The sequence below is a fragment of the Dipteris shenzhenensis genome, chromosome 12 (genome assembly GCF_047967505.1).
Source record: "Dipteris shenzhenensis isolate YYH24624 ecotype China chromosome 12, Dip_SZ_1.0, whole genome shotgun sequence".
In the NCBI taxonomy this organism is placed as follows: domain Eukaryota; kingdom Viridiplantae; phylum Streptophyta; class Polypodiopsida; order Gleicheniales; family Dipteridaceae; genus Dipteris; species Dipteris shenzhenensis.
Genome location: NC_141607.1, coordinates 31017172 through 31035663, shown reverse-complemented (window position 1 = coordinate 31035663; position 18492 = coordinate 31017172). Strand labels below are relative to the sequence as shown.

The 18492-nt window shown below is 41.1% G+C and overlaps 2 protein-coding genes across 3 annotated transcripts; one reads left to right on the top strand and one right to left on the bottom strand.

Moving 5' to 3' along the window:
• The first annotated feature begins 2009 nt into the window (after positions 1–2009).
• On the top strand, positions 2010–9420 carry LOC147896087 (uncharacterized). The gene is made up of 2 exons (XM_087383039.1): positions 2010–4696; positions 8989–9420. Exons 1-2 carry the CDS (start codon positions 2594–2596, stop codon positions 9094–9096), a joined length of 2211 nt encoding a protein of 736 aa, XP_087239165.1. The 5' UTR covers positions 2010–2593; the 3' UTR covers positions 9097–9420.
• On the bottom strand, positions 9343–17572 carry LOC147896086 (uncharacterized). Of its 2 annotated transcripts, none has more exons than XM_087383040.1 (7): positions 17417–17572; positions 16815–16966; positions 10653–10774; positions 10237–10468; positions 10031–10112; positions 9669–9849; positions 9343–9589 (listed from the first exon to the last, which is right to left on the bottom strand). In XM_087383040.1, exons 1-7 carry the CDS (start codon positions 17439–17441, stop codon positions 9343–9345), a joined length of 1041 nt encoding a protein of 346 aa, XP_087239166.1. In that variant the 5' UTR covers positions 17442–17572. The 2 variants fall into 2 exon arrangements, with proteins under 2 accessions (XP_087239166.1, XP_087239167.1); XM_087383041.1 differs by having other exon boundaries at positions 10031–10109.
• Positions 17573–18492: the final 920 nt, after the last annotated feature.

Below are 18492 nucleotides of genomic sequence, written 5' to 3'. Positions count from 1 at the left end.
GCTACAAATTCTATAAAGTTTTATGCCAAGAGCATCACTACATTAGGAGACAGAAGAGCATGAAAATATGCTTAATACAGCATGAAGATTATAATGGAGCAAGGGTTAAGGAATCCTCAAAGATAGCTATAGAGTACAAATTTGCCTTTCACTAGTTCTAAGATCTCCAAACTCAATAGCTTTAGGCTTGTTTGAGATTTTAGATGTAGAGGGCTGAATTTGATTTAGCTGCAAGAAGCTATCCGCATATGAAGAAGGGGACATTTATGCTTATCCACAAGTAGTATTTACAATAGATGGTACATATTTAATATCATTAAAAAAGGTCACCCTTATGCTAATCCACCAAGTGGTATTTACATCATATGATAAATATTTAATGTCAAATTTAAAAAGCCTATGACTATAACATTCTCTTACAAAGGGCTAGACATCTCAACCATTTTTTAATACCATTCCAACAAGCTTATAGCAGGGCGTGCCCCAAGTAGATGGAGAGTGCACTCCTTTGCTGCCTTGGAAAGAAAACATCTAGCATTATTTGAGTGCTATTTAGAGTTACAAGTTCTAGGTAATAGCCACTATTGGAGGATACAAGTGAGACTTGAACTAGCCATGAGTGACTCCATTACTTGTCACATTTCTAGATTGAATTCAAACGTCCCCCATTTTTGGTTTATAGCTTAGGAGCAATCGAGTCTCTCTTGCTAATGAAGATGGGAGTGTAGCCTTTTCTAGAGACTAGATGGAGTTACCCCTAGATGGTTCCCTTCTACTTGAGCATCAGAGCAATTATTAGCTTAGGAGCAATCAAGTTCTTACATTGATAAGGGTGGGAGTGCAAACCTTTCTAGAGGAGCCTTTAGCAAAGGGGTGGACTTACCCCTAGCTTGTTGTCTTCCCATTGAGCATCGGTGCAATTATTACCCTCCTATTGAATGCACATGGCATGGTTACATTTTTTTCGCATTATTCCTGTAATAATCCATCTTAATCTAAATTCTAGTTTCAATTTTGGACAAATGCATAGAGTTTAACATTATAGTTGGAGAAGTGTTCACAAAAGTGTCATATAATGCTTATAAATGATGTGTCCTCTTGTCACTCCACAACTAGAATATCTGTACCCTCCAATTTGCTATGATGTGAATATGTCACCATACAAATATTTTGATTCACGTTTATGTGGATGTGGATGATGACATGTACGTTTGCATTTAATTCTTGCATGGATGTTGACACAACAAATTGGGAATCGTACTATACTTCCATCATGTGGAATTTCAACTTATTGGTTCATTCTACACATGGTACAAAGTGAAGCATGCTTGTCACTATATTAATGATACCTCTGAACGCAGAGGTTTCATTCAAGGAGGTAACTCAAAAGGTGATGGTGTCCCATTATTCCTCAAGGAAGTTGCCACGAAAGGCATGGAGAAGAGAAGGAGATAATGTAGGATACGATAGGTTTTAGGTAATAGGGAGTCCGAGTGCTCACAGAAACCGATTTATAGTGTATTTTTATCCAACGTGAAGTTGAGAAATTCGAGTTTGATTTTAAGGGGCATAATATATGTGTTTTTTATTTGAGAATCCCACTATATATATGATTTTGGGGAAATTTTAAGATAGGATCGGGGTTTACCATTTAGGAATGCTCTTAATATAAGGGCTAAAAAAATGTTTCTTGGGAGCACAAAATGTTAGGAACGGGGGACTAGGAAGGTACCGAGAAGGTGCATAGAGATGCGAGGGGTGGTAGTGGAGGGGATATCTGAGAATTTGAGAATTGACAACGCAAGGCCAAATCGTGTCGAGTGCTGTTGACCTGTCCAATCAATGCACTCCATTCCTAAACGAGCAAGCGTCCAACTTCCAAGTTGTCCCGAATCCGACCTTTACCCAGTGATGTGTTTCAAATTGTCTCTGCATCATTGATCATCAGCTGCTCAGATCCATCTGTGTGAAACTCTGGGTACACTAATAAGTTGCCACAAGTAGCAAAGCACTCGGAGAGCCTCCCTGGCACCTCCAAATCTGAGGTTTATTGGAAGTAGCCTGGCACTACTTTTTGAGATAGTGAAACTCCTCCAGGATTCCAGTTCATCACGCAGTTGAATTCTGCTCCTCTCACTCTTCAGTGCTGCTCTACTTTTTGAAGTCATTCCCTCGGAAATTGGGCAATAGAGCATGCCGCTGTCTTGTCAGGGAAATTCTACTTGTCGTAGTTGTAACCGAGTCACCACAAATCTGATACTTCAAATGGGATCGATTGTCGAGTGACGCCTCACCCCTTTATTTTTCCCCATGCTATAATACCTTGCCCATTTTTCTCTCAGCCTTCCTGTTTGGTTTGAATCCGTTTGATCCAAGTTCCGACTTCAAGGATCCCCATCAGTGCGGCACCCTGTGTGAGTTCTGTCGACCAATTGCCTAGTGCATATGAAGCTTTCATTGCGATCTCTCCACATTCATTCTGCCTCCAGTTAGCTTGTGCACAAAGTCGCAATGCGACTCTATTTGCGTCAGTGAGTCCTGATTTCTAACCTCGAAGCTGAACTCCTCTATCGTTTTGTGCGTCCTCGTGGCAATGGGCTTCGACAGCAGCAGGCAAGATTCTAGTCCCATTCCATGGCGGGAGATGTTTAAGAGCGCAGCTACACTTCAAACTTCCATTCCGCCAAACCTGCAAATGTCTCGCGCCTCTCCAGATTTTACAAGAGACCATTCATTTTCCCTTCAAAGATTGCACCGAACAGGTTACCACAGCGAAGAGGAAGCCCCCATGCCCCGTATGTTTCCTTCCAAATCGGGAGAGAAAAATTCCCTGCCGAACGGCCATGCATCCAACAAGATTCAGATATCCGATGGAGACAACCCCAAGGTGGAGGAGATGGACGAGAATGGCCCCTGGACATTGAATCCAAGAAATTTCCAACTGGCAATGTATGTAGCACTGGCGCATGGGATTCTTGTTGCCCTGGTCATGATTCTGTATGGCGCGTGGATGCTTTTGGAGGATTATCGGAAGCCTATCCAATGGGCGGTCCTCTGCTCTATGCCATTGAGGGAAGTTCACAGAGCAATGGTGGATTTTTGGGAGAGGCCTCTCAAGCAAGGAATGGTGCAGACCGTGTGGGCAATACCTGCGGCGTTGTTCAGGGCTGTGATCGGGACTCTGTTGGATGCACGGGTGGGTATGCGTTACTTGCAAGGAGATGGTTCTTCTAAGCTTCGACGGAAGGTAGAATTCTCCACACTCATGCAATGGCTGGTCTCGTTTGCATTTTTCACGCTTGGATACGAGATCTGGGGCCCTGCTTCGCTAGCCACTGCTGCCTTCGTCGGAATGCTTGTATATGCTGCGGGGACTAGCCTTGGCGTCATTGCTCCTGTGTCTGGCCATCTGGACATGAAAGCCACTTTGTCGATGCTCTCTGCTAAGCGCAGTAAACTTGGAAGAGGAGCAGGAATGAGGTGGCAATGGACTCTCCGACCCGTCGCTCATTTCTTCCAACTCGTGAACACTCGTCTCACCAGCGGCTTTGTCGGGAGTTTACACTTTGTAATCGCTCTCTTTCTGATCTCAATGATGATAATTGGGTTTCTTGCTGGACTTATTCTTTTCTCCTACAAGGTCGGCTTGGAAGGAAAGGATGCAGTGGTAGCTCTGAAAGCTCACATCCAGAAAAGTAACTATGCAGAGCGTGTGGGTCTAAAGCAGTGGATTGAGGATAGTAAGGTTCCAGATCTCATAGAGACATACGCAGCCAGAGCTTACGACACCGTGTCAGAGCAGATAGACTATGTCGCTGCACAGTACAACTTGACTGCCCTGGCTAATGCAGGCAAAAGTTATGTCCTTAGACTCGCAAGGCGACAGCATACAGGTGCTAACATCTCCGAGCTCTCTTTGCAACTAGGGCCTTCCCATTTACTCTTGGAGAAATTTCAGAATGTACGATCTAAATTTGGCACTTACGATTTCAAAGGCGTGTATTTTGAACTTGAGCAAGTGGTACTGATTTTACTGGAGCACCTCCATATTTCAAAGGAGGACATGATAGATAAAACTAAGCAGTTGGGGCAGAGATGGTTGGACATAGGGCAACAGGTGTTTGCGAGCAGTTCGACCCTGCTCGGAGGAAGTACATATTTGCTGGTTTCTATTGGCCAATCCATTGCATCTGGGGCAGCGGGAATTGTCCACTTTTTGACACAAACAGCGATTTTCTTTTCTGTACTTTATTGTCTCATTATTTCAGAGACCGGTGGCGTAATGAAACAGGTGCTGGGCATGATGCCACTATCTGAATCTACAGTGAGTAGATGTGCTACAGTCCTTGAAAACACTGTAAGCAACGTCCTTCTGTCGACAGCCAAGGCAGCATTTTTCCAAGCTGCTTTCACATGGCTTCTGTTTCGGTTCTTCAATATTCACTTCTTGTACATGTCAACATTGTTGGCCCTTTTTAGTGCTTTGTTGTCATTACCACGTTGGTTCCAAATGTCTTCCCTTCTAGCGGGGGCTGAACTGGCACTTGAAGGACAATATTTACTGTCAATACTTCTCATCCTTGTTCACACGGGGGTCGTACGTTATGCAGTTTCAACAATCCAACAGGACAGTCCTGGTCACTTCACAGGGCTCAGTCTTGCAGTGGGAGTGGTACTCTTTTGGCCTTCTCTTGAGGTAGGTCAGAGGATTTTTGAATGCTATCTTGGTTACTGGATGCCTGTCCACTATCTATGCTTTTAACTACTTTAGTATAGGTTGACTGCCTAAAGCATGCAAGAAATTCTAGGTCGTCGTTTGCTTGCTGATTTTCCACAGCCATGTTGGCTATAGTGAATGGCATTCTAACTTTGCATCCATACATTGCCTCAAATGATCTCATCAGAATTGACAATGCTTGGTGCTGTTATAAGAAATTCAGCAAGTCCAAGCCATTTATACAAGAACTTTCGACTGTCATGGCAGATTACACATCCCAATCAACAAATGTATGGTGCCGTTTATAGCCGATTTAGCAAGTCATGGCATAAGTGCCTCAGATACTCCTTCACTCTTTTTCTCCACTTCTTCAGTCTCAAGGCAATAAGAGTGCATATCTTGTGCACTACAGTAAATAATTCGTGCCGAAAATGACTTACAACTTCGCATCTTTGTCATTAATAATCACTTGAGGAAACCCATGGTTCTTAAACAGGTAATCAACGAGCTGCCATGCAACGTGAGATGCTGAATACCATGCCTTGGTGGGAATAAATAGGTTAGTTTGGTAAGCTTATCGACCACCACATAAACGCTGTCCCATCCTCACTTTGTTGAAGGATGCCCAGTAAAAAATTCCATGGCGATATGTGTCCACTTGCCTTCTAGAATAGCCAATAGCTGCAAAAAGCAGCCAGTGCTGCTTGTCCACTTTGTCTTGTTGGGATGGCAAGCATTTTGTGACATACTAAACTCCATCTTTCCAAAGACCGGTCACCTTCCCAATAGAAACTGTACTTGATCTGTTCATAGGTCTTTATGATGTCCGTATGTCCTGCCATAGGAGCTGATTGAATTTATCTCAACACCAACATTCTAAACTGTGAGTATGGAACTAAATAAAGTCTGTCTCAAAACCACAATGAGACAAAGTGCAGTGTCTAAGGGGAGTTCCGATCACTTTTGGAGGTGTTACCTGAGGCCAAAGGCCACTAGTGTGAGGTGCAAGGAGTGCGTGGTGGCGTTGTACGCTATGGTGCAGCATATCGCACGGTGATGGTGCACTATGTAATGGTGATGGAGTGGACTATGGTGCCGATGATGGCCCAAGTGCAGGACGGGACACAACTCCAGGAAAAGGAAGAAATGGAACAGACACAAGGAAATAGGTGAAGAGCGGAAATGAACAACAGGATGACAAAGTCAGCTGAAGTACACAAGTCCACCTCCCAGAGGACAAGAGAGCTCTCACCACGAATCCCAATACACTAGGTGAGCTCATAGCTCAAGCCTCTATCTCCACTCACACTCTCCTCTCCGTCCTGTACAAATGATCATCCCTCAATCCCCATCTCCTCCTCTTCACCTTCACCTTCATCCGGCTCCTCCTTGCTGGAAATCTACTCCCTTCCTCCCTATTGGTTGTCCTTCTGTCTCCCTTAGCCATTCTGCTGCTTGGTCTCTTAATGGCTTCAGCCACTTTCTGACTCGCCAGCTTTGCTGGTTGGTGCGACGTACTCCTAGTACGTCTAGTGGTAGTGAGATGACGTCCGTTGACATATCTGGTCCTTCCCCATATGCACCACCAGGTGCTCTGGTAGACCAACTGACCATGCCCACCATGTGCTCTGGTTGACCGAGTGACCATGTCACCATGTGCTCCGGTCAACCAAGTGACCATCTCAACAGTCTTGGGTGGTCTGTGTATACGTGCAATAGTTTCTTCCACTACTATCATTCACCATCCCAGTGAACAGGAAACGGAAGGTGTAATTTGCCCTTGAGAAGATATATGCCTTGGCTTGTGGCCTTACAGAGGAAAATAAAATGTTTATTGGCCTTACAATTGATAAATGACAGAAGAAAATAAAATGGCTCTTGGCCTTACAACTGATAAAGTAAAATAACTAGAAGACTAGAAGACTAGAAGACCACCATGGGTGAAAAGAACACCATCATATATATAGGAGCAGTAGAGCTGAAATAATATATAAAACTGTCATGTCCTGGAGCTAAAGCTTGCTGGATCAAAGTGAAAGAGAGTCCCATGTCCACGATATAGGTAGACTATGGTGGAGCTGCAGAGGCTCCGGAGTGAGTATCGTTCTCCTCTTCAATCGTGTCCATGACATTTCGTAATTCCTCGTATTTGGACTTGTAGCGATGGTAGCCCGACTTGTAGTGATCATGCTTAGATCTGGGAAGAGAGACTTCAGCCTGGGAAAGAAGCTTCTGCTGCATATTCGCATGAGACTCTTCAAGTTTTGCATGCTGCTTATGACGCTGTGATAGTTCCATGTGGCTCTGCTCCATGGCTGCAAGTTGGGTCTCTAATTCAACCAAGCGCATTTCAGATTTCGCATGCTCTGACACTATAGACGTGTGGGTCTCGTGTAGCACTGTCAGCTCATGCTGCAGCCCCACTTGTTGAGCTGCATTGCAGTGTTGCATGGCTCGTGTTTTTCTCTCCCACTTCTACGTCTAAAAGGTGGTGCTGCTACTGAATTGCATCCGGCTTTCTTGTCCATGCGTCTTCCTTCTCATGAAGTTGTGCCTGTCATTTCTTACACTGAGCATCTGAGATCTTTTCCAACTTCAGCTTCAAATGTTGTTTTTGGGACAGCATGCGCTGGGTATGACTTGGGAAGTTGAAAAGTACGGCACCTAATTGTGGGAAGATGTCATCCATGATCCTTGGCGCCGTGTGCATGGACCGCTTGGCCCAAGCGTGCCCGGCGTTGTAACTCATGCGGAGGGCCGTGTCAATCACCTCGCCATACTCCTCAAACGTTGCTGCCATACCACGATCCTCCATAGGCTCCAAAGCGTCGACTAGTGCGAGAGTATCAATATCCAAGTAACAGGTGGCAGCCATGGTTGCACATGAGGTGCCTGCCAAAAGCCTCCTGCAAGGGGATGGTGAAGATTTGATCTAGGTCCTCCTCCAAGCACAGAGGAGATCTTTTCCTTTAAGAGCAGAAAGAAGTATTCTATAATCTTCATTCTGCATCCGTGTTTGCACGACATTGGAGAATCATTGCTCTGATGATGAGACTAGACAGTGTATGAGCATATAGAGTGGGGGCTGGTGTGACCAATTTGGAGAGTAGAATTGCCATGAAGGCCTTGTTAGTGAAAATGACAAAATAAACCATGATCGCATTCTCTCCTAGAGGAGGCTTGCCTGGTCTTGGCTGCGGCAAGGAGCCCTGAATCCTACCCCAAGTGGCCATGAGGGTAATGTATAATATCTTACTGAAGGTGAGAGGGAGGCAAACATCTGGGTCCCTTCTAAGGCCTCTATGCATATGGATCTCCAAATCTACCATGTAGTAAGGCTTGTGATGATTTCCCAAGATGAGTCTATCGAAGAAGACTATGGTTTATGCAAGGAAAGAGGCACTTCATCTAGAGTAGTGAACTGAGGGCCTCCTGTGGAATGAGAATGGCCCTTCCAAATCTGCTCCCGTGTAGAAGATCTGGAGACCTGACCGTGTGAGCTAGGCCATGGATCCCCAAGTGATGTAACACTCATCCTGCTGAACAAGTGTGCAATGCTCTACCACACCCTCTGAGCCTCTTTGCAACCCCAAAACAGACTGTTAAGTATGTGAAGCGTCCTAGGCATCTGGAATCTCCTACCAAAGGCCTTTCTCCAAGTGTTGACTAGGATTCCACCTTGCTAAAGAGCAAGAAGATTGTATGCACTATTCTATGTGATTAAGGACAAGATAAAGGTGTTAGGTCCCTGCCCTTGCCCATGTCTTTGCACAATGTATATCACGGTTCTGCAGGCATGTCAAAGTAGTTGGAACTTGAATGAAACTACTCTATCTGGAAACCTTTAGGCACTGACCACTAGGAGAACACTAGGATAAGTCTCTAATCACTTATATGGCTCGTTGAACCAGCCTGTGAAAATGTGAGAAGCCTTCAGTAGCATGTAGACAATACAGGCTGAATTAAATTTCAAAATTCTAGAAGTATGAGTCGAGTCTAACTCATTTGAAGTTTTCAGCCACTGGACTACACAATGTTGATTTTTTAAAGATCAGCATCTGGTGATGCAGCAACATGTTGATGGTCAGAATATCGGTTCTTTTCGAAATCTATGTAATTATGCTTATAAAGTAGTTGTACATATTACTTTGTGTTCTTTATTTTGTATTTTTCAGGGTCTTTCGTTTCTTATCATTTGGAGGGATAAAATTTAATGTTATTCGGACTCGTGCCCTAAACTGCTTCCTATTTTTATATGTTTTTTTTTTCAGAGAGCAATCATGGGCCCCTTATTCATTACTCTTTTGATAGCAATGAAGAATTTGTACCTGGAGTTTGTACTCAACACTGGAAGGGAGGGCAAATCAAGCAAGACCTGATGAATTCCAGATGATTTGAACATGTGATGTGTCATTTTATATTATAAAAGGATCCTAGTCCATAATGGAGATTGTAAGTAAATGTGCTAAATATCATTAGCTTGATTAAGAACTAATGATAGCACTGTCTGGGCACATTTGTGATATACCGCTGACTGCTATGGCATGATTCGTGGAGAACTTGCGTCTCCAACGTCATCTGAGTGTGTGGATGGTTCTTCAGCGTTAGGAAGAGTCTGCGAGCTTCTATATTTGTAATATTTTATACAAGATCTCCTTGTGTTGTAAACAGTCAGCCACTTCTGCAATCTGTCTCAGTTTGGAGGAGAGGATTTGTTGAAATTCTTCTGCCTGCTCTTGGTATGTTTGGTATTCCAAGTTACCCCAAGGTGGATTAGTATAGTCCCTAAACATTCTCTTTTTACAGGTCAAGGAAAGAGCTGGTAATGTTAAGCTTGTTATCTGCATTGGTTCTTCTGTCTCTTTTGTCACCCTGCAAGAGCAGCAGTAGGCTAATCATTTCTGCCTATTTTAAAAAAAGCGTGAACTTGTTGGCAGCAAAAGGGCCTGACCTTTGAGCTTGAGCATCTCCAATTTCAAGTATGGAAGCGATGCTTTCATGTGGCAGTTGTGGAACGTTCGGGGGACGAAGATTTGATGGGCTGATCATCGCTTTGAATTTCTCCAGGCTTTCTGGCTTTAATTGCTCGCTGAAGTTAACAGGGCAGCACATGCTCACCTCATCAACTGGACCTACACATCAGCAAAACTACTCAGCTTCTGCCAATTTAATATTACATTTTCATGTGGACATGTGACACTGCTCGTGTGTGTGTGTGCGAGCGCGCGCGTGCATGCATATGCATGCATGTGTGTGCATGTGTTCAGGGTACATTCATATGTGCACTTATTCTCCAAAATCTACTGGTTTTACCTAGCAACTCCTCAAAGCCAAACTGACAATTGGTTGTGTCCATGAAGTTACTTTCTTGCAGCATTTCTGGTACTGGAAGCTTCTGGAGGGGTGAAGTAAAGTTAGAAATCATCTCAAGCATTCTGGTAGTGGAGAGGTGGAGTAAAGTTAGAAATTTGGGTCATCTGAAGCATGCTACTCCATGACATATTCAACCTTTTCCTTACCAGTGATGGATGTGGTTTGTTTCTGTGTTTTCCCAGTTCCTTATCCTCGAGCCATTCCTCCTTTAAAAAGCTGTTCTTTTTGTACGGATTTTGCCTCTCTGTGGAGGATCTCTCTTCCAGACTTGCTGATTTTACAGCAAACAAGGATCTGGATACTTTTTGCCTAGGAAATTTTCCATCTTTCATGTGTTCTGGAACTTCTTTAAAGGCCTTCATATCTTTTTCTTGTACGCTGCCAGTTGTTCAATGTGAACATCAAAGAAGAAAGATGCTTTTTAGCCCCAATAGATAAGCAGCTGTTTTTTTTTTTGAAATAGTATCTTTTTATTCGTAAATGGAAGCTTGTAAGGTTAAGAAACTGAATGATACAGTAGAATAAAAAACAATGAATATTAGGCATTAAGGACTGTATATACCTGTCATAGTCTGGTTCTAAACCCTGTGATTTAAATAGTGAGCTTGGTGTATGTGAGGGCGTCGTTCGTTGATCCTGCAGTGTATGTGAGCTTGGTGTATGTGAAGGCATTGTCCGTTGATCCTGCAGGATGAACAATTGTAGAAATATACTACATGGAGAGCATGGCAAACTAGAGGGTTAAAGGAGGGATGTAGTTCATCGGTGTTTCCCCGAGAAAGGGATGCAGTTCACTGTTATTCCTGATGCATGTTTATACCAAACAGGACAATCTGGGTTGTAACATTATGTAAACACCTTGCTAATTTTGGAAGACTTAACAGGTATCCTCTTTTGCGTTCATTATCAATGAAGCAAACCAGATTTAATCTTCAAGTCTCTTGACTACTGTTGTACAGTACTTTTTGCACTTATTAGAGGAGGGGTTCTGCTGGTTAGCACTGGTGAATGGCAGTAATTCTTACAGTACTTCTAGTTCAAAAATCAGGTTAGCATGAGTAATATTTTTGTGCGTGAAGTTTATTTTCCAAATTAAAAGATGTCTCCACAAATTTCAAAAGGCGAGAATATATATTTGCATAAATTTTCTTTTCTAATCTTAAAAGATGCCTCCACAATTCCTTTATTTCTTTTATGTCTCACATTTTCATCTAATACAACCTTTCTTTGGTCAACTTGTCAAGTATAACACAGGTTTATGTCAACAGAAGCTCAGGTTTGTTCTTATTAAGCATCAAAACTTATGCAAGTCTCAAGTTCGGGCAAAATGAACACAAAATTTATGTGAGTCTCAAGAGATGGATTGCACTGCAAAGTCTGCAACGAAATCCTTTGTTATGTAAACTGTCGACATGTTTTAAACTTTGTTTCCATGTGCTTGGTAGGTAAAAGATCTACAAAATTGTGTCCTTTATGTATTTATACACATTATACAAACCCATGTGCAGATTTTCTTATTACTTGTTGGATGAAAAGGTTCATAGTGGCCTCTTGCACATCAGGAAGTTTGCAAAATGCGTAACAATGGTACTGCAGAAGGAGGGAGATTTATAAAATACATTTAATTTATAACAACCTGCTCCTTTATATTTATATTCCGCTTTAATTAAACTGTCTTTGAGACTTTGATATCTCATTCTGATTTGCTTGTTCAAGTTTAATAAGTTTGGTTAGTGCACTTCGTAAGTCCCCAGGTAATTGATTTGGTTCTTTACAGACAATACAATGGTTATTTCCCTGATCTGCATTTTTTATTTGCTTTGACAACAATTTTAGCATAGCTGTAAGGTGTTGAAAAAATAAGCAAGGTGCACCTTTTGAATGTTGCATTGTCAAAGTATATGACTATGATAAATTCATATTGAAGTCACAGTTAGTCAATGATTTAGAGGATCCTTGAAATGGCTAGGCAACATAAGGTAGAGAGCAAAGGGCAGGCCTTGTAGTGCAGGGCAGCCTGCATGTGGCAGAGGACAGCTGAGTGGTGAAGAGAGTCATGGACAGGATAAAGGTCCTTTCAGGTATTGGCGTTATGCACGGCAATATGGGGGGATATCATACATTGACTTTATTTTTTCCATGAGCTGTATTAGTGGCAAGAGTTTCTAATCATGTTTCCTGAGATAAAAGGAGCTTCCAATAAAAAATGTAAACATGACACGTGAGGCCTTGGCCTCAACATTTTCTGGACTTAGTACAGCTGATAATTGCTTAGACACTAAGCCAGCTTACCTATTCTTGAGCAGAAACATAAAATGTGAGTGAGGAGAGACCGGTAAAGGAAACTGATCCATGTGAGTGAATATGATATGCCTCCATGAAAACCTTGCTGGTTTAGTGCATCATAAATATATGCAGTGCTTGAATAATTAAGACACCCTCTTATATGTGTGAATACATAAATGTGGTTGGCATAAAATTAAGCCCCCAAAACATTCATAGTGATTATCCACAAAACGTTGCTTCTACTATTCTCAAACCATTAGGAAGTTAAAAGGACTCAAAGAGAATAACTAGGAGGGATAAAAGTTCAACCTTCATGAATGATAGAAAAGTGTTAGTATCGTGTATTTTCAACACAAGTAGTCAAAGTTAGATGCAAATTCTACTCTTCAGAAGTTAGTTTGTCTCCAAAATTTCAAATTTCAAAATCCACAAATGATCATTTGTTTTTTTCCTGAGAGCCTAGGCTCAAGAAGAAAACATTGGCTTGGGGATTGAGCTTGCATGAGAGGACTTGTCTACAAGACTTTTCAAATCAATAATGTAAGACATTTATGTATATCATTTTGTACGTAAAATATTTAACATTTTGTAAACCTCTTGAAAAAAAATGTCACTTGTCAAGGTCATTTTTAAGAAAAGGCAAATCTCTTCCATAACATTTATCCCTTTAGTAATTTTATGACCATATCAAAGAATCGACATACTTATCTATAACATAATCAACGTACATATTACTAAGACAATTCTTGAGTGATTTACTAATTGAGGGAGCAACATCTAGTGAAAATATAATAGTATAGATTAGCCTTGGCATAAAATTCATAATTGTCAACATGCTGATGCTAAACATCCATATTCTTTGATCACAATTTCTAAACAAGTCTAAAGTTTAGTAGCAAACCACTTTGATCTAAACTTTCAATTTGGACCTAAAGCATAAATTGATCTCTTCATGTCTTGTAATCTGCTTAATTCAATAATGCAATTTATTTGCCAAATTATTTTATTTTAAATCTTCAAATTCTTATGTAGCATCTTATGTGAAATAGCAAGTCAACGTATATGCTTCTCATTAAGGACACATTTTTTGTGTCTTCCCCTAACTCATAATGGAATTAGTTCTTTATCACATCATCGAGGGGAAAACCTTTTTCCCGAAGTGTTGTATCAAAACTTACAATACTTAGTAATCTCCTTCAACGACATGGCTACAAATTACCTTGTTCTCCTTTGGCATGAAAAGTTTACAAATCATAAGCATATTTAGATTCATTATCATCCTTTGATCACCTTAAAATATAAAATGAAAAAATTGTATAGATGATAAGAGAAAGACATACTACAATTTTTAAGAGACTTATTCATTTTTTATTGCCTAAATAGAGATCCAGAAAACTAAAAGGTCTCTTTCACTACCTTTTTTAGTTTAATTAATAAATTCACTCATCTTGTTAGCTCTAAATAAGCTCGCAAAAATATGCAAGATACATTTCCTCTCGTGATGTACCATGAAAATCGTTTCTTCCCTTAACGTCAATATGCTCCAATGTATTAAGGGCTCACTCTTTACCCCATTTCTTCCTCAATCTAAAGTTATTTAAGGAATTGGGAATCTCCTTCCATTAGACATAGAACCACACAACCACCCACAATGCCTCAAGGTCGCTAAGGGGATCGAACAAAATTTATTACTTATTTGCATAAACATGCACTCCATTACCATAGGCATTTGCATTAAAGGCTTCTTTCCATAACTAATCACTTTTTAAATGAAAATCTAGTCATTCTTAAGAAATGTTTTGCTATCACTTTTTCTCTCATTTTCAACCCTTAAGGATTTGGTCATGTATATTTATGACTAGTTGGTCATCATAGCGGAGTAATCACAATTGTAGCATAAGGCCTTGGGTGGTATTTCGGTTCAAGATATAAGTTCAAGCATAAAATGTAGTTCTCACATGTAGTTTAGTAAAGAGAAACGATTGTTCATGAATATTAATGTAAGTTTTCACAGCCTTAGAGAGTTTTAAGGGCAAGAAATAGTTGTAGGATTCAAGAAAAGTTTTTAGGGTTTAGGAAGGTGCAAGATTGAGCTTAGACTTGCATAAAAGCCCGGAGGGTTAAGAAGTCTAAGCTAGGCTTTCATGGGGTGTAAGGGTTGAGTGAGAGAGAACAAGGGAGCAGAGGAGGAGGGAACGAAGAGTTGGGAGTGGAGGAAAGAGAGGAGTTGGGAGGAGGAGGAGGAGGAGGAGGAGTAGAAAAGGAGGAGGAGGAGGCAAGGAGGAGTTAGGAGTGCAAGGGTATGGGTTGAGAACATGCTAGTGCACGTCGATGGTGTAAAGGAGCATGGATATAAGGAGATCAAGCACATGAACATGTACTATGAACTGAACATTGAATCCTAAAGAATTGGAGCTTCATTGCATTATAAGATATTTATACATGTTCTTGAGTTCCTAAAACATATATCAAGGATTTTTTATGCCTACACAAATCATGTATCAAGGATTTTCTATCTCCACGCAATTCATGCATTAAGGACTTTCTATCTCTATATAGTTATGTATTAAGGATTCTCTCTCTACAAAAGTCATGTATCAAGGACTTAGTATTCATCTCTCTAATCTTAGTCTTTTTCTCTCTAATCTCAAAATACAATTGGCTCTGGACAAGGTCTTGATGTCAAATGGATGCTCCATTAGACATAAGTGGAAATATGTTCTTGGGAAATTTTTGGTTAGAGCCTTCTCTTCCTCTTTTCTCTCACTAATTCTTGTCTTTCTCTCTTTAGACCATGATTTTGCAATACATCCAGATCTATTCTAGAGAGTGTTGTATATCTATCCTACCAAATCTATCGAATATGCTTTTAGGCTCAAGATATAAGTGAAGCTTTATTGCTACTTACATACATACACATATAATGATCTCATGTTGATTGCACTTGACTCTTCTCGACACAAGGTTAATATGTTTAGAAGTATATAGAATACCAACTAAAAGATCAAAGATCTCACAACATCCCAAACTTTAAAATATTTTGAATTCCACCTTACCAAAATATCATGAAGAGGTGAGTGGAGTGCCACTTTCGAGGTTCCATCCATGAAGCAGCCATGGATGAAGCTACCCATTATAGCTTCTATTATGAAAAGACTCATATCATGCTTCATTGAATACAATAGCATACCACAAAATGAAGCCTCCTAGTCACCTACACTAAATGTATAAAGTTATATTGCTTGATATCTTAGCTATGCATATTAGGGGCCATGTTAGAAAACCTAAAAAAGGTCCTACCAAGAAGTAAGCTTCACTCCGAAAGATATCACGAGTACTAGTACGATACATTTCTTCTTCTCTTCTTTTCCATGACAGAAGTCTTTAACGGAGTTGTAGCATAGGAAAACACTTATGCAAGTGATCATAGGGAAAGACAAAGGCTAGATAAGTGTGCATATTGTAAATCATGATTCATCTATGGGATTTAGGCCATTGTAAATAGCATGGAGTGTCTTTTTTATGGATGGAGAGGAATGGGAGCAATATCTTTAGGTCGATTTAGCCTGTGAACAAAGAGACTTGATGTGAATGTAGAGGTCCCTTGGCCATATATGTTTAGGCTTACTCTTCCTTTTATAGTCTCCTTGCCCACAATAGAATTGTAATAAATTCTAAGATACAACAACTTTAGTTTTATATTAGCATGACTACCTTGTCTAAGGCGAGTTCCAAAAGACTCAAGCGTTGGTAATAAATTGGTCTCTCAAATTGAAAAGAATAAAAAATGTATTAATTTAGGGGAGGGGAGGGCTAGGAAGGGCAAGGGGAGACGGACATAATTAATGAGGACAGAGGGGGCCCTTCCCCCCTTATAAACCCTTTTCCTAAACTTATTTCACAATATCATTATGTAGCCTAAAGGATAGACCCTATGAGTGGATAGAGGACGTCTTGAGTTTAAGTCCCTCTTTGCATGAAATTTTAAAGCTGTCTTTTGACCTTAGCTTAATTGAGCCGTCTCCATCCATGAAATTCTCCATCCTTTTGTCCCCCTTTCTCTCTCTCTCTCTCTTCTTCTTCTTATGTTTCTCTCTCTCTCTCTCTCTCTCTCTCTCTCAGCTTGTAATTCACCCCTTTTCTGCACAGGTTGCATGAATGAAATTCATCCCACAAGCATTGAGGGTTGAAAATGACATAAAATCCACATTTCCACCAAACATTATGACATTTACCATGGAGAATAAGTTTCCCTTAAAAACGTTTTTGCCCGCCATGTCATTAGGGCTTAAGAATGAGCATTGCTTGAAATAGATGGCTAACATGGCGCTTTAAAGAAAAACGTCAATTTACCGATTAAATTTGTCCAAAACTGAAAAATAAGACTAGTAGCGTTTGGAGCTTTCCGAAGTTTATTTTATTCTTCATTTTTACTTACCGTTTCCCATTTGGAAGTGCGCAGGTTGAACTTGCTCGCTACTGCGATGCCGCCGCCGGGATCTACACGAACAGGGAAAGGGCTGGTGAACTTTTTGCGTAAGCTGCTTATATTCATGTTCTCCGAGTCAGGAAGATACGATTTTTGTAGATCTGAAAGACAAACAAAGATCAAACCATATTGATTGAAAATGTCGCTCAAATTTATTGAAGGCGCGCCATTGTGGAACAGGCTTGCAGTTGACGTATTTGCACCAGAAACAAGGACCGACCGTTTGGTGGAGAAACAAAGTAAAAGTATTTTATTAGGCTTCCTAATATCACACTAGGAAAACAAAAAATTTCGTAAACGATTTCACTGCGGACGGTTTTTCTGGGTACATTACACCGATGAACAAATGTCAGTGAGCACTTCCATGGACAAATTTCTGTCATGATCCTGTTTTCGATTGTCATCTCTTCCCAAACAATGACGACCCGAACCAGGTTCTCTTCCAAACTACGTACATGCAGAAATGTCTAGTGGACAAACAATTACAGGAACTCTACAGACCTTTGGGAAATTCAACGTTGATAGCGATAAACTAGATGTAACTAGTCTACCTATTCTTGAGCCGAGCATGGCCATAATGAATTAGAAGAGATGGATTCTCAATTTTGAACAAGCACCAAGGCTGTGAAATGAATATGGACGTCAGGTGATAAGCAATCCAGATGCAGGTCAATGCAGGGAAATGGAGATGATACTATCCCGTTTTGGTCCCGCAGACTTCCACTTCCCGATCGAAAATAGCTACTCTCTACGGTTCCGTTTAGGCAGAGTCCTTTAAAGAAAATTACCGTACTGCAAGCTTTCTATGCTGCATATTTTTCCGATTTAAACCATCTATGCGTGCTGCTGGTCAAGGGAAAGAGAGCAAAAGAAAGCAATGTCCGGCTTTCTCAAAGAGGTCTAGCCGGAATTAAAGAAATGAAGACACACAAAGCAAAACAAGCCTTTGTCGAAATCCGAAGCAGCAAGCAAAGAGTCACGGGTCTCCTGTCGATTGTTCAGAATTACAGACACAGCTTCTCCCGGTACATCGTCCGGAAAAAGGCCAAGGATTGAAGACGTAAAAGGAAAGGAAAGGGAAAAAGCGATGTTTGTAATCGTTATGTGGGAAGCAGGATTGAAAACAAGAAAGGGGGAGGAAGCAAGCTGAGGAGACGATCTGATTTCGAAATCTAAAATGTAAAGATGAGGGAATGCAATGCAGAAGAAGAAAAAGGAGAGGCAAAAAGCTTACCTTTGCAGGTTTGTAGCAAGCCGCATTCTCCTTTTGTAGTTTGTTTGGAAAGGACCTCGGGAGGCCTCTTCCTCAACATGAAGCTGGTGCCTTGGGGAGGCCCTTCCTAGAAGGAATCCAGCCGGCCAGATTCCTACTACTGGCCGCCTTTCGGAAACCAAGCCAACATTTGGCCTAATTCCTACTACCCGCCGGATTCCTACTACCGGGTAAAAATAGGGCACCTCACATATATTTTTCAGGGAGAGCTCAACTTTTGTGATAACGATATGCAATTCATGCAATGACTATTTTGTTGGCGTTGATGATTGAGTTTGTTTATACTCAACTTGAGCCCTTGACAAAGAGAGGCAACTCTCTCTCTCTCTCTCTCTCTCTCTCTCTCTCTCTCTC

Excerpts from the sequence above, each read along its gene's own strand:
- LOC147896087 (XM_087383039.1), top strand. The coding sequence starts at position 2,594 with ATGGGCTTCGACAGCAGCAGGCAAGATTCTAGTCCCATTCCATGGCGG. Across the intron at positions 4,697-8,988 it reads TCTTTTGGCCTTCTCTTGAG|AGAGCAATCATGGGCCCCTT; the intron begins GTAGGTCAGAGG and ends TTTTTTTTTCAG.
- LOC147896086 (XM_087383040.1), bottom strand. The coding sequence starts at position 17,441 with ATGGCCATGCTCGGCTCAAGAATAG. Across the intron at positions 10,469-10,652 it reads TTAGAACCAGACTATGACAG|CGTACAAGAAAAAGATATGA; the intron begins GTATATACAGTC and ends AACAACTGGCAG. Across the intron at positions 9,850-10,030 it reads TGGCTTTGAGGAGTTGCTAG|GTCCAGTTGATGAGGTGAGC; the intron begins GTAAAACCAGTA and ends GCTGATGTGTAG.